We start from the raw sequence: 14,362 nt of genomic DNA, 5'->3' as shown, positions 1-14,362 counted from the left end.
TGTGTCTGCAGTGAGAGAACTACTGTCCTCTAGGGAGGTGCTAATCTAGCCTTTGCCTGAGGCTATCCGGCAAATGCCTCTGTGCAGGGTTTGGGCGAGGCGGGTCCCAGGGGATCAACAGGGCGGGCGGAGGGAACAGTTATGGCTGCTCTCAGTCCCATCCCCAGGGGCTCTGCCTCTCAAAGTCCCAGCAACCACTGCAAACCTTGGAGAGAAAGCTGCCTTTGAGTTCCGACCGATGCCAGACAGCCCCGCTTCTCCCGTTTGAGTCTGGGTCCCTAGAGACTCGCCCAGAACTGGAGCTCAGAATCTGAGACTCCCTCCCGATTGAAAACGACAACCACGCCCTCAGCTACCAGCCTGTTCCGCGCGCGTACCTCTGCACCTTTGTATTTTCCGCACTGCGCCTCCTCTGAGTCTCGTATGCTGTTCTCTTTCCTTCTAGTTGAAGAATTTCCCCTCGGCCAGTCTTCCTGTGGTTCTGGGCGATGTCCGTTCCGTCTTTTAGTTGTATTTTGAAGTGGTTGTCCGAGGCAGCTAACTCCAGTGTTTACCTATGCCACCATCTTGGTTTCTCCCATTCCTGTGTGTCGTTTAGAGGCAGGAATTCTCTCCCTCCCACACATGTTGCCTGCTCTCAACAGACCACCCTGGACAGATAAGAGCTGGGGACCCATAATGTACACCAACACCACCAGGTCCTTTAGTTTTCTGAAATAATTGATTGAGAACCAGTTCCCTTGTTAGACTTGCCCATTACCCTCTCAGGTTAACAGAATCTAGTCTTTTTGTCTCTTTTTTTTTAACCTTTTGATTTTGAAAGAATTGTAGATTCTCTGGATGTTGCAGAACTAGCACAGGAAAGGATGGAGACCTGTCCCCTAGCCTTCCAATGGCAACAGCTTGCAGGACAAGGAAGCCACGTGGGCACAGCCCCAGGGTGTCCCATGTCTCCCATGCCGCCTGCATACCCTTGTCACGCAGTCTTTTCCCAGAAGTCACCAAGTGCTTTTCTCTCACTGTCACTGTACTTATAGGTTTGCATTTTCCTTATATTTACTTGATAATTCAGACTTTTTTATTAATCCTCCTCTGAGGATATTTTTTCCATTGATTTCTAGAGAGAGTGGAAGGGAGAGAGAGAAACATCAATTGGTTGCCTCCTGCACATGCTTCAACTGGGGTTTAGGAACCTGAAACCAAGGTATGTGCCCTTGACCAGAAATTGAACGGCAACCTTGGGTCTGTAGGCCAACGCTCTAACCACTGAGCACTGGCCAGGGCATAATTCGGACATTTTTTACAGTTCCACGTGGTGTTCTGATTATTCTCAGTGGAAACTAGTTACTATTTACTAGGAGTGATGGGTGATCACATACTGAGCCTTCGCTACCGTCAGTGTCTAGATTGTCCCACAGCTCTGGGGCCACAGTGTCTGTGGCACATGCTTCTGGGAAATAACTCCGTAGCATCAGCTCCTGGAGCAGGGCTTCCTGGGCCACAGAAGGGACACGGCCTTCTTCCAGAGGAGCATGTCCATCCCCACAGCCACCAGCAGGGGGTCAGGTTGTCTTGGCTCCCAAACTTAGGTATTTGCTTTTTCTCCTGGTTTCTGCTTCCATTTGGTGTGGGTTATTCCCTGTCACCATGATCGTCTGTCTGGATGTTTACCGTTGGTCTCTTAGTTGGCCGTCTGCACCTGGACCCATTGTCCTCTGAGAAAGGGAGGCTTCTCAGGGGAAAACAGACCCTCACAGACCTGGGGAAGGTGGAGTTTCCCAGTTTGCCTCTGTCCTCCCTCCGTCTTGCTTCTCACTCTGTAAACTTTTAACTGTTAGATAGTTGGACAGCACGCCTTCCCTTCTCCCGCAGTAGTGTCAGACAAAGGATCTTGGCTCTTTGTCAAATACCAGCCTTTCTTCTCCAAGGTTTTGTTACCCAATTTTTTAAACATTTAAATTATTTACTCATTTGGGAGTTTTTGGTGGAAAATAGTTTAATTTTGTTCAGAAATAACTTTATAGTTCTCTGATAGTATTTAAATAATTCTCCTTCTTTTCCCTTAAAGTCTCCAGTTCCTCAGACAGATGAGCTTCTCAGAAACTGAGTTCTCACATTGGGTCTTCATTGCGTGTTATTGGCTCCTTTCTGTTTTCTATCAACACTTTTAAAAAAAGTTTATTTTTCAGTAATTTGAGATTTGCAGAGACGTTAACATGGTACAGAGTCCCTGCTACCAGCTTCCCCTGTTTCACAAACACTGTGTGACTATGGCATGTTGTCACCATTTGGAAACTAACATGGTGCCTCACTCTTAACTGCTCAGTGTGCTTGACCAAAATCGAACCCGTGACCCTTCAGTCCTCGGGCTGACAGTCTATCCACTGAGCCAAACCAGCTAGGGCTGTCCTTGAGATCTTTTAAGTGAACTGTGGTAACATCATATTTAAACATTATCACAGTAACTGTTTTCTCAAGCTGATGCATTTGCTGCTTGCCATGGATCTGACTTATCTGTTCTGTCTTTTTGTTTTTCTTTCTTTTTAATTCTAGAACCAAGTTCGTTTGAAGTAGGAATGCTGGTCTGGCTTAAATACCAGAAGTACCCCTTCTGGCCCGCAGTGGTAAGAACAACTCTATCTCCTAAGTGCAGTTACTTGGCCCCCTCAATGTTGAACCTGGCAAATGTTTTCACATTATTTCTAGGAGAAGTGTTGGGCGTAGAGCCAGGATTTCTGAAGACACGTGTACCTGAATAAAGGGAGTGTAGTCATGGTGTCACTACTGATAACGTTTACCGGGTGGATTTTCACCACCAGGCTCAGAAAACCTGCTTGAAAAAAATACCCACCATTTGTTCATTTTAAGTGTGCATTTCAGAGTTTCTCCTCTCTAGGAGCTTTTTAATCTTTTAGATTTGGGGCTAGGAAGCCATTGTGCATATGAAAAAAGGCAGTTGAGGTTCTGGCCAAGTAGCCCATTTGGTTAGAGCATCAACCTGATAATGCCAAGGTTGCAGGTTCAATCCCCGATCAGGGCACATCTAAGTATCAACCAATAATGCATAAATAGTGGAACAACAAATCAGTGTTTTGTGGGGTTTTTTCCTCTCTTTTCCTCCTCCCTCTTTCTGTCTAAAACAAATCAAATCGGTAAATAATAAATAAATAAACACAGGCATTTGAGATCCTGCCCAGTGCCCCACTGTGGTGAATAAGCTCAAATGTAGCCAAGTTTGAGGATTAGCTTTTAAGCTGGATGTTGCAAACAATCAGTTTATTGTTTAGGCAAAGGCACTGTCTTGGCTACTCTTTGTCCTTCTTCAGCTGAGACAGGATCTGCATCATTCTAGCCAGAGTTCTTTAATTTTTAGTGAGAGACAGTGGCCTTTAAGTTGGAAAGGTATTAGTCGTAGTCAGGAGCAGCTGTGTTGTCTGGATGGGTCTGACCTGCAGTCCGCCGGGCCTCCTTGCACAGGGCAGCAGCATGGCTTCAGGAAGGCAGACCCTGCAGTGTTTGTGGATAGAATTTGTAGCTAGAACACACATCTGGTGAGTGGGTGTTTCAGAAAGCCCCTGGCACAATTGTGGTAGCCTTTATCGGGACCCCCTCCTCCCTCCAGTACCCCCTTCCCAAGAGATCCCACAGCCTGCTTACAGTCAGCACCCTTTTCTCTGCCCTTTCAGCCCTTTCCTCATTCTCACCAGTTCCCTGGGGGCCCTGCAGGTTAACGGATCACCACCATGACATTCTTGGGGCATGGGTGTCCACACCCACCCTTGTCGGTGAACCTTGTGTGCAGTCTGTGAGGCAATACAGAAAGGGGCTCCTTGGCCTTTTGTCCAAGGACATGGGTTTGAGTCAGGCCCTGCCTCTATCTCGTGCCCGTGGCTGGTCCTGAACTAGCCCTGCTTGGCCACAGGTCAATCAGCCATGGCAGTTACATAGAGATGACTGCTAACAGCAGAAGTAGTTGCTTTTATTTAAAATTTTAAGAAAACCCTGCCTAATTCTGCCCGGTTGTCAAACCCCTTAGAGCAGCGGTTCTCAACCTGTGGGTCGCGACCCTTTTGGCGGTCGAACGACCCTTTCACAGGGGTCGCCTAAGACCATCCTGCATATCAGATATTTACATTACGATTCATAACAGTAGCAACATTACAGTTATGAAGTAGCAACGAAAATAATTTTATGGTTGGGTCACAACACGAGGAACTGTATTTAAAGGGCCAGAAGGTTGAGAACCACTGCCTTAGAGCCAGGCATGCAGCAAAACTTGGGCAGTCCCTAAGCATGTTACCATGTGGACTTCACTTCAGTCCCCCAGCCAGCGGCATTCCCTGTCACAGGTGTCAGTTGGTTACCTCTTGTTCAATGAGATGGTGTCAAAAAAGGATTTAAAACCCATGGCTTTTCCTGGGTTCTTGATGCTTTGTTTTCTTGGCTTTGCCCATAGGTCAAGAACGTGAAGCGGAGAGAAAAGAAAGCGAGTGTGCTCTTCATTGAAGGACACATGGACCCGAAAGGGCGAGGGTGAGCCATCATCCCTGGCTCTTTACGGACGCTTCCCGGTATCGGAGCTGGGGAGCAGGCATCCGGGGCCTGCCAGGTCACACAGCTCAGTTTTCCAACCTTTGTTTGCGGGCTTTGAAAGGCCACACAGCTAGACATGCACCAGACCCCCATTTCCCAGAAACTAGCAAAGGTGGCTCCCTCCATGCAGGTTGTGAACAGGGACCCTGCCTCAGTCTGAGTTTTGTCATGTGGATAGTTGTCGGTCTTTCTCAACTCGCCCTTCGTCCTGGGATGAGAATACACACAATGTGTCACTCTGCTCCCAGCGAGCTCAGCAGGCACCACACCACTCTGCACCGAGGCTACTGTGGAGCTGGTCCTGTCTGATCCTCTGGCACTTCGGTGCTGCCACCCCTCCTTTGGTCACCAGCAGTGTAGAGATTGGGCCCTGGCACCTCTGTCCTCTTAGGGACCCATGCAAGGGTACCTATCACTCCAGGGCATGGCTCCAAGGTGCTTCCTTGGCACCTGGCACAGCAGTTGTCGTGGGTGACCTGGTCTGGCAGAGGCCCCTCCTAACTGTCAGAGGAAGACAATGTCTGTTCACGTGGTGCCTTACGTCTCTGTTACCTTGCCTCTGCTCTCTGCAGCATCACAGTGCCTCTCAAGAGGCTGAAGCACTTCGACTGTAAAGAGAAGCAGACGCTTCTGGTAGGTTGCTTGTTATCTGTGCTTCACTAAATAGCTCCCTTATGACTTTTCCTTTGTGTAGCCTTTGAAACTACTATCATAGGGTACTACTAGCACCTGCCCTGCCTGCTTTGGCCACTACCCTCGGGTTCCTGCAGGGGCCATCAACTACCCAGGAGCTTGCCACCTGTCTGTCATGTGGTTCAGGGGTGGAAACAGGATGTGGCAGGGGAACTGTTTGTCCCAGGCTAGGGGCTAAGGTGGCAGAGAGGCTGGACATGAGGCCTGTTCCCTCTGGCTCCTTCTGAGGCCGCCCCTTGCGATGAGGCACAGGGCCCCTTGGAGTAAGGACCCTGCCCATCCGGTGCCTGAGCACAGCATGAGTTGGGGTCAGGACACTCCCCAGGATACCTGCTCTGCCTCCAGTGGCCAAGTCCCCACAATTCTGTGATCAGCTTTGTTATACGTGAATCCGTGAGTCATGAGGTGTTGTGCTCCTTCAAAACCCTGTCCAGTTTTGAAACACTGCTCTTTGTTGTTCTAGCTTTCAAAAACACAAACCAAAACTGGGCAGGGAGGTGAGGCTTCTGCCTGCACCCTACTCTGGGGGTTCCCATGGCACTTGCCAGGGTTTCCAGGTTGGGAAGCAGTCTGTGTCTGAGCTGTATCCTCAAGAGTGCTGGGATCTGGGAAGCCCGATGCCCACTCCTGTGTTGTTTCCTGAGGCAGCAGGCCTCAGGCTGCAGGGACAGGTGGGCGTTTGGAAGATTGGCTCCCATACCAGACTCTTCCCTTCCTTTTCCCCCCTGATTTGCCCATCTCCACAATGTGAGCCTTGCTCCATCTGTTTTGTCTGCTGCGTCTAACCCACAACCAGCGCTGGGTGCCCGATCCCCACCAGAGTGCGTGTCGGTGGGGCCTGGTTCTAGTCTTACAGGGTTCTGTGCTCCCTGAATGCCAATCTGTAAGTACAGGGAGCTACTCACCCAGAGGGCACTGACTCCTCTAAGTGCTGTGCATTCTTAGGGTCCTGGTAGCTTTCCCATGGTGGGGAGGAGGAGGGGCTGCCATGGTGCAGAAAGCAGAGTAGGAATCTTGCTTTAGGATCTGTTACAATGGTGTGTGGGCCTCTTGTGGTCTAGATTCCTGGAGGGCCTCTGTGGCCAGCTTCCTATTCCCCATATTCCCCTGTGAGATGAGTGTGTAGGGGAGCACGAGGCGTTGGGTCCTCTGAGTAGCAGTGAGCAGTACATCCAAGGGGTGGATGTGTCACCTGTTCTAAATGTTGATGGATTGGCTCTCACGGTCTCTGCTGGCCCTTGGGTGACTATCACTGCTTTGTGGCATCTGTAGGCTCCTGTGTGTCTCCTTCCCTGGTGCTACACTGTCTGCCACCCCAGGTGCCAGTTAGTTTGGCCTTCTCCCGCTAGAGCTGCTTGCTGTGCTTGCATCGCTTGCCTGCTTCATGTGGTGACCACAGGAGGGTGGCCAGGCCAAGGCAGCAGTAACGCCGGACGTGGGTTCATCTTGAGTCTGGACTTTTCCTGGGAACTCGTCCCAGCTCAGGGAGCCTTGCCGGTTATATTGTTCTTGGTTTGATGGTGGCCAAATGTCACTCGCTTTAGGCTTAGACTGCCCCTCTAAGTGCTGGGCACAAAGACGTCTCTTTAAAGGATTTACTTCTCACTTTAAGGTCCTCTCCCTATGATGGTCATGGCAACTGCAGTTCGGGGTGTTTATCCACCTTCTCTTTGAGTCTTCAGGCCTCTGGCCCACAGACAGGCTCACAAGGCACTATGTTCTGAACAGCCTGGTCCCAGAGCTGGGCCTTACCAGGCATTCCCTGCCAGCCCTGGGAGCCTGCCCGGGGGCATCTGCTGGGTGCCCTTCCTAGATAAGGGGACTGAGCAGGCAAGAGGAGTCCCAGCAGACTCCTGTTGACACCTGCTGTCTCTCTTGTTGCAGAATGAGGCTAAGGAGGACTTCGACCAGGCGATTGGCTGGTGTGTCTCCCTGATCACTGATTACAGGGTCCGGCTCGGTACGTGGGACCTCCACAGCTTGGACAGAGGGAGTGGGTGGGGGCAGCAGCATGGGGGCCTCCTCTGCAGACCCTCTGGTGGTCAGGGCTGAGCGCAGCCCATTCCCCATGGTAGTCTGGCCTAGCCCTTGACAGTTGTGTCCCAGTACAGGTGTACAAGCAGGCACCCAGGAAGAGGTGGTGATGTTGGACATGGACAGAAGATGGGGCCTCCTTTGAACCAGAGCTGGTTTCTGTCCACCCCAAGTGGGCCGTTGGGAATTGGGAATCTGAATCAGGCTTGTTAGCAGAAACTCCTGGCCTTTTCGTGGCCTCGGGCTCCATGCTGCACCAGCCCTTCCACTAGAAGGGGGAGGCTGATGTGTTGTCGGAGCATCCAGACCCTACAACCTGAAAGAGGTTTCTAGAGCCTATCTCATGTGCGCCTTCTCCCCTTCTCCCTCCTCTGCAGGCTGTGGTTCCTTCTCTGGCTCTTTCCTGGAATATTATGCAGCGAATATAAGTAAGTCCACCAGCTCCTCTTAAAAAGTGTGGCCTGCTTTTTAGTCTAAAAGTAACAGGTCCCCCAGCCTTCTCCTGGATTGTGGGATCGTTTAGCTAGCCTGGTATCCACAGGGCACCCCCAGGTCTCCTTTCCCTCCCTGCCATAGGGGCCTGGACAGCAGGTCCACTTCTAAAACTGCCCTGTCAGTGATAACGCCCAAGCGTTAAAATATATGAACAGTACTTTTTGTCTTCCTTCCTTGTCTCTCTGTTTTCATTTAGTGACAGTCACACATACATACTTTCCCATTCCCCCATCCTTAAAGAGGGAGGTAGATGAATTAATGCTGCTTTTGGGGGCTGGAGGGGCTCTGCTCTTTTAAGTTAAACTTAGCTAAAGGGCAGAGTTGAGGGAATGATGAGGGCTTCTGCCAGAGGAAGAACCCTTTAGGAATGTGGCTGCCCCATTGTCCGCATGGCCTGGGGTCTGCCCCATACCCCAGGACATAGTGAAGGGACCCCACTTGGCCGGCAGGCCCACAGACGCATGCCTTGCCTTCTCTATAGGCTATCCTGTCCGCAAGTCCATCCAGCAGGATGTCTTGGGAACCCGATTCCCTCGGCTCTGCCATGAGGATCCTGAGATGCCTCTGGCTGGGAGTCCCTGGGGCAGGAGGCAGCCCTGCAGAAAAGTCTTGCCCGATCGATCACGAGCTGCCCGGGACCGGGCCAACCAAAAGCTGGTGGAGTACATCGTGAAGACGAGGGGCGCTGAGAACCACCTGCAGGCCATCTTGAAGAACAGGAAGCCATCCAGGTGGCTGCAGGCGTTTCTGAACTCGGGGCAGTATGTGACGTGTGTAGAGACGTACCTGGAAGATGAGGAACAGCTGGACCTGGTGGTGAAATACTTGCAAGGGGTCTACCAGGAAACAGGTAGCAGGATGCTGACGCAGATCAACGGTGACCAAATCCGCTTCATCCTGGACGTCCTTCTGCCTGAAGTGAGTGGCCAGCAAGACATCCTGTGCATGAGGGTGGTGGGGGTCTGTGGTGTGGGCCCAACTATAGACGAGCCCACTTTTGCCCAGGTATGGGCTGTGCCAGCATGGGGCATGGGGCATGGGGCGGTTTGGTGCTAGAATGTCACCCTTCCAAAATCTGCCTGGAGGGGATTCATGGAGTCCTAGCCCTCCTGGCCATTCCGTGGGCAGTGGCACAGGGCTAGGGTGTTCTGATCTCATCGCCAGCCCTGGGGGAAGAAGATGCAGGCTTCATCTGCATGTACTGGTAGTGACTGTTCCAGAATTTACCCTGGAAACGGGAGTTTTAACTTTCCTCAATACTGAGGCTGGGCTGGGCTGGGCAAGGAGCAGACACAGCTCCTCAGTTACTGTGAAATTCAGAATGGGCACTGCTGGGTGTGTATGCATAGTGTGGACAAGATATTGACAGATGAAAATATGTTGAACTTTACAATTGTCGCAAGTCCCAAATATAATTTTTTAAATCGAGTTTAGAGAGAGAGAGAGAAACAGCAACTTGCTGTTACAACTATTTATGCATTTATTAGTTGATTCTTGTATGTGCCCTGACTGGGGATTGAACCTGCAACCTTGGCACATTGGGATGATGCTCTAACCAATTGAGCTAATTGGCCAGGGCCCAAATGTTTTTTATTCATAAATACTCCCTTGTGTATCTTTAAAGTGGGATAGTCCTGCTTCCTGGGAACATTTGGGGTTGTCACTCTAAGTGTGCTCCTGGCATCAAGAAGGTGGGGCCAGGACACTGTTCAGCAACCCAGACAGCCCACAAAGAATGGCCTGGCCCTCGTGTCTTTTGATACAACCACAATGCTCTTATTTCACCTAAAAAAATTGACATTGATTCCTTGATATCAGGTATCTATTATGTATTCAAATCATCACTATTGTACCTTTTTATTTTTTAACAGTAAACTCAAAATTTTTCTAAAATGCACTTGTTGGTCTGGGTGCTGCCTTTTGTTATTATATGCTTTTAGTGACAGGGACTCTCGTCTTTAGAAGATAATGTTACTGATTTAATTCATAAACTTTATTACAGCAGAGATGTCACAGGTTCCATACATATCTTTTAGGCCTTAAATGGGGACGTGTCTGGAGGCCAGCATGTGGTCGAACTGGCCCCTTGCTAATTCTTCATAGCTTGGCGCCGAGTGGCCTGACCTGGTGTTGACCTGTTCCCCTCTTGCAGGCCATCATCTGCGCGATTTCTGCGGTGGACAAGGTAGATTACAAGACGGCTGAGGAGAAGTACATCAGAGGACCTTTGCTGAGCTACCGGTAGGCTGCTCAGAGCCTTGCCCCAACCATTTTACAATGTATCTTCCAAGGCTTGTATTTGCACACATGCTAGCAGCTGGGACTGAGGCCCCTCTTCTTGATCTGTTGGACTGGATACCCACTTTGGTAAATGAGTCACATAAACTTGAAAGTATACATTAGCACTTGGCAGTTGCAATGCCAGACGAACCCGGTGAAGCCGGCAGTGGACGTTCTTGTCCTCTGTTGAGTTTGGGCTGTGGGCCCTGGGCCCTATACTGGATACATACCGAGGACCCATGTAGCACCCTAGAGGGCAGCCAGGGTGACCCCCGGACGTGTACTCGGCCTCTCTGCCTAATCTCTGGCTGCTGAGGGCTGATACTGTATTTGCAACTCTCCCCTGTGCTGCAGAGGCATGGCTGTTTGAGAACAGAAGCACTCGTCCTGATGGGTATCACCAGTCAGAGAAGGCTCTGATCAAGACGTTTCTCTCACATTGGTGTGGTTAGCTGCCCTTGGAGTTCTGGCCCTGGAGCCCCTAATCCCTTCTGGGCATGTTGCCAGGTCTTGCTGGAAACAGGCGTGGCTGCGTGCCAGTGACAAGCTGAAGACTCAACTAGAGTCACAGGCTAGGGGCTCCCTCCAGGGCTGACTGGGCACTGTCACAGGACACTCGGTGCAGACGCTCGGCATCCTTCCCAGGCAGGGCCCCAGCGTGTGCAGGGAGGGTAGGAGGGCTGCCTGCCGGCCTCAGTGGATGACAGGCCTCCTGTGCAGCTGCCCACAGAAGAGTCAATTGGCTCTGCGTGCAGCTCACTTAACAGGACAGGAAGGGCCTTCGGAAACAAATTTGGCATCTCGGTTCCTGAATCTCAGGCCTGGCACGATCCATATACAGTCAAGATAGTGTTCTTGGGGGAAGCTGGGCAGAGGAGCTATGTCTGGGAGCTCAAACTTCTGCTCCTGTGGTCCTGTCTCCATCTCCACACTCTTCCCTCTGCTGGGTTGCCAGCATTTCTTCACAGCCTCTGCCTGGCATGAACACATCAAATGCCCACTGGAAATGAGGTTCACCGGCTAACATAACTGAATTAGGGTGAAAACACCGGCCCCATTTTATTCCTCAGGGATGTGGTCTGAGGAACACAATTAGTGATTAGCCTCTGTTTCTGTTCTTTCGCCCCAATTTTTAGCCACATGGTCTGTCTGTCATTATATACACCCGTGTCCCTCTTGTTTTATAAGTTAAGAGGTTGTGCAAAACGGACTTTACTGTGCATCGCTAAGATGTGTGTGCTGTTTCTGTTGTGCTCATTTTCAGGCTGCCGTGTTTCTTGTTTTGAACTGAACGTGTGCACATTTACCTCCAAGGTTCCTGTGTTTACCTGAGCCACCTCTGAATTAATGTGTTTATTTATATCCTCAATGCAGTGGCCAGCCAAGTGATTGTTGACATAGTTTTTCTTAACTGGGAGTCACTTAAAAAGGACAATTTGATCCCTAAACGGTTTGGCTCAGTAGATAGAGTGTCAGCCTGCAGACCCAACGTCCTGGGTTCGATTCCGATCAAGGGCAAATACCTTGGTTGCAGGGTCCTCCCTGGCTCAGGCCCTGGTAGGGGCTTGTGCAGGAGGCAACCAATCAATGTGTTTCTCTCTCATTGATAATTCTCTCTGTCTTTTTCTTCCGTTCTCCCTAGGGATCAATGGAAAAATATCCTTGGGCCCTAACCGGTTTGGTTCAGTGGATAGAGCGGCGGCCTGCGGACTGAAGGGTCCCAGGTTCAAATCCAATCAAGGGCATGGACCTTGGTTGTGGGCACATCCCCAGTAGGGGGTGTGCAGGAGGCAACTGACCGATGTTTCTCTCTCATCGATGTTTCTAACTCTCTAACCCTCTCCCTTCCTCTCTGTAAAAATCAATAAAATATATATTTTTAAAAATGAAAAGAAAAATATCCTCGGATTAACACCCCCTCCACCCACTCAAAAAAGGACAATTTAATATTTCATACTTTTAAAAATTATTTTTTGCCCTGGCTGGGTTGGTTAGTGGTTAGAGTGTTGGCCTTCAGACCCAAGGGTTGTGGGTTTGATTCCCTGTCAAAGGCACATACCATACCTCGGATGCAGGTTCCTCAGCCCTGGTAGGAGTGCCTATGGCAGGCAACCAATCAATATGTCTCTCTCCCCACTCCTTCCCTTCCACTCTCTAGAAATCAGTGGGAAAAATATCCTTGGGTGAGGATTAATTATTTTTTAAAATATATTTTATTGATTTTAAGAGGAAAGGAGAGGGAGAGAGAGAGAGAAACATCATTGATGAGAAAGAATCATTGATTGGCCACCTCCTGCATGCCTCCCACTGGAGATTGAGCCTGCAACCCGGGCATGTGCCCTGACCAGGAATCAAACTTTGACCTCCTGATTTATAGATTGATGTTCAGCCACTGAGCCATGCTGGTCGGGCGAGGATTACTTAATTTTTAAAAAATTTTCTTTATATAGTTGTGGTAAAATATGCATAATACAACTTTACCATCTTAAATAATTTAAACATTTTCTTTTACTATGATTTTAATGTGGAGAGGGGAAAGAGAGAGAAAACAACATCAGTTTATTTTTCCACTATGTATGTATTCATTAGTTGACTCTTGTATATGCCCTGGCAGAGGATAGAACCTACAACCTGGGGGTATCCAGACAAGGCTCAACCAACTGCACTATCTGGCCAGGGCCATCTTCACCATTTTTAAGCAGAAATTCAGCAGCATTAGACACATTCACATTGTCGTCCAAACCATCACCAACATCCTCCACGACTTTCCAGACTGAACTGCCCCCATCATACATCAGCTCCTCTGTTTCATGCTTTTTAAAACACAATTAATGACTGAAATGAAGTTGTCATTTTTTTCTTCTGAAGGGAAAAAGAAATATTTGACAACCAGCTCCTAGAAGAAAGGAACCAGCGGTGCTGATGTGGGAAGGCGCCAGCGTGGGCAGTGAGAGTGGCCAGAGGCCCCCGGGCTGTTGCGCACGGTTCTGAAGCTGGAACCGGAGAGACGTGTACATCAGATCTGTCTATGGGTTTTATTTTCCTGGCTTTTCAGGGAAGATACAGTTCCTGAAAGGTTTTTGAAAGGACAAAACTGACTCATTTTGCATTATTTCATTACTTGCAACTGTACAGAATAGTTTAATATAAGGTACACATTTGTCTTTTTATGTTAAAAAGCATTGTATCCGATATTAAACAGGAGTTGTTGTTTTTTAAAGAGTCTGATATGAATGTATAGCTCCAGAGATAATCATGTGTTTTTCCATTTCCCCCCTCCTTTGCGTGGTTTCCTCTTAAGATGGTTCCTGAGTTTGCTGTGCCTCATACATTTTTTAGGAAAACCAGTATTTGTAAAAGGCAGAAACGTGCTTTAGCATTTGCTGTGTTGCTCATGCAGGACAAGAGACAGACGTAAGTCTTTCTATAGTCTCTTTCTGCTCGGACTCAGGTCGGGTGAGTCCGCTCCAGACGGATGTCAGGCTGCCTGTCCCCTGTGGCTTTCCATGCCTGTCCCAGCGCTGAGCGTTGTCTCAGGAACCTACACGGGTAGCTGTGATGACGCCGTGTTTTCACTGCTCCCACATGGACAACTAAGGTCACTGTGTACATGCCCTGTACCCAGCTCTTGGTCTGGGAGCCACAGGATTGGGCTTGTTCCTGCCCGAAGCATGAGACGGGTCCCAGGGCCCCTAGGGCCCCTGGCTTGGAATTCTAGCTGTATACAAACCCATGCCCCATTTTTACTTGGCCAGGCCTTGAACACATACCAGTTAGAGCCCCACACCAATGAGTTATTTATTGTAAGCTGATGCAACACTATTACAGTAAACACTGGCGACGTTAACATCAAGGTCCTGTCCCTTCATTATTACCCTGGCTTCATTGTCACCCTTGATGACACGCCCTCTCTCCCGGTGCCCCCCTTACCCGATGGGGATTACTGCAGGGGACAGTCTGAAGGAGACTCCTGGCATGTGTGAGAGTGGTGCCCTGGTGCCCTGAGATGTTGAACAGGAAGGAGCTGCACAGTCACTTCTGGTTGGTTAACAGGATGTGTTGGGGAGTTGGCATAATATGTTGGGGGCCTCAGAACCCTGCCAGCGATCTTTGTCTCAGTTGATTTTGCTCAAATCTAAGAGCAGGAAATTGTTACATGTGGCTCTAACAGACCTGCTGTCATCCCTCCTGAATTGGCCAGAGGAGTGACAGTATAGGGCCAGGCTTGGGAGAAAGGGATTGGTGGCCCAAAGCTACGACCATAGTG

At 49.6% G+C, this 14,362-nt stretch overlaps 1 protein-coding gene across 1 annotated transcript in view; it reads left to right on the top strand.

The window, feature by feature from the left end:
• LOC102765605 (PWWP domain-containing protein MUM1) overlaps positions 1–13,315 on the top strand; it is a 22,975-nt gene extending 9,660 nt beyond the window's left edge. The window contains exons 6-13 of the mRNA XM_006764800.2: positions 2,554–2,624; positions 4,457–4,533; positions 5,166–5,226; positions 7,171–7,246; positions 7,698–7,748; positions 8,297–8,733; positions 9,968–10,056; positions 12,964–13,315. Of these exons, the coding sequence (XP_006764863.1) occupies positions 2,554–2,624; positions 4,457–4,533; positions 5,166–5,226; positions 7,171–7,246; positions 7,698–7,748; positions 8,297–8,733; positions 9,968–10,056; positions 12,964–13,018 (917 nt within the window). The 3' untranslated portion in view covers positions 13,019–13,315. The remainder of the gene's footprint in view (positions 1–2,553; positions 2,625–4,456; positions 4,534–5,165; positions 5,227–7,170; positions 7,247–7,697; positions 7,749–8,296; positions 8,734–9,967; positions 10,057–12,963) is intronic.
• Positions 13,316–14,362: the final 1,047 nt, after the last annotated feature.

This window comes from Myotis davidii, unplaced genomic scaffold (assembly GCF_000327345.1).
Source record: "Myotis davidii unplaced genomic scaffold, ASM32734v1 scaffold198, whole genome shotgun sequence".
Classification (NCBI taxonomy): domain Eukaryota; kingdom Metazoa; phylum Chordata; class Mammalia; order Chiroptera; family Vespertilionidae; genus Myotis; species Myotis davidii.
Note: the sequence above shows the minus strand (reverse complement) of the source record. Positions and strands in the feature narration are given on the sequence as shown.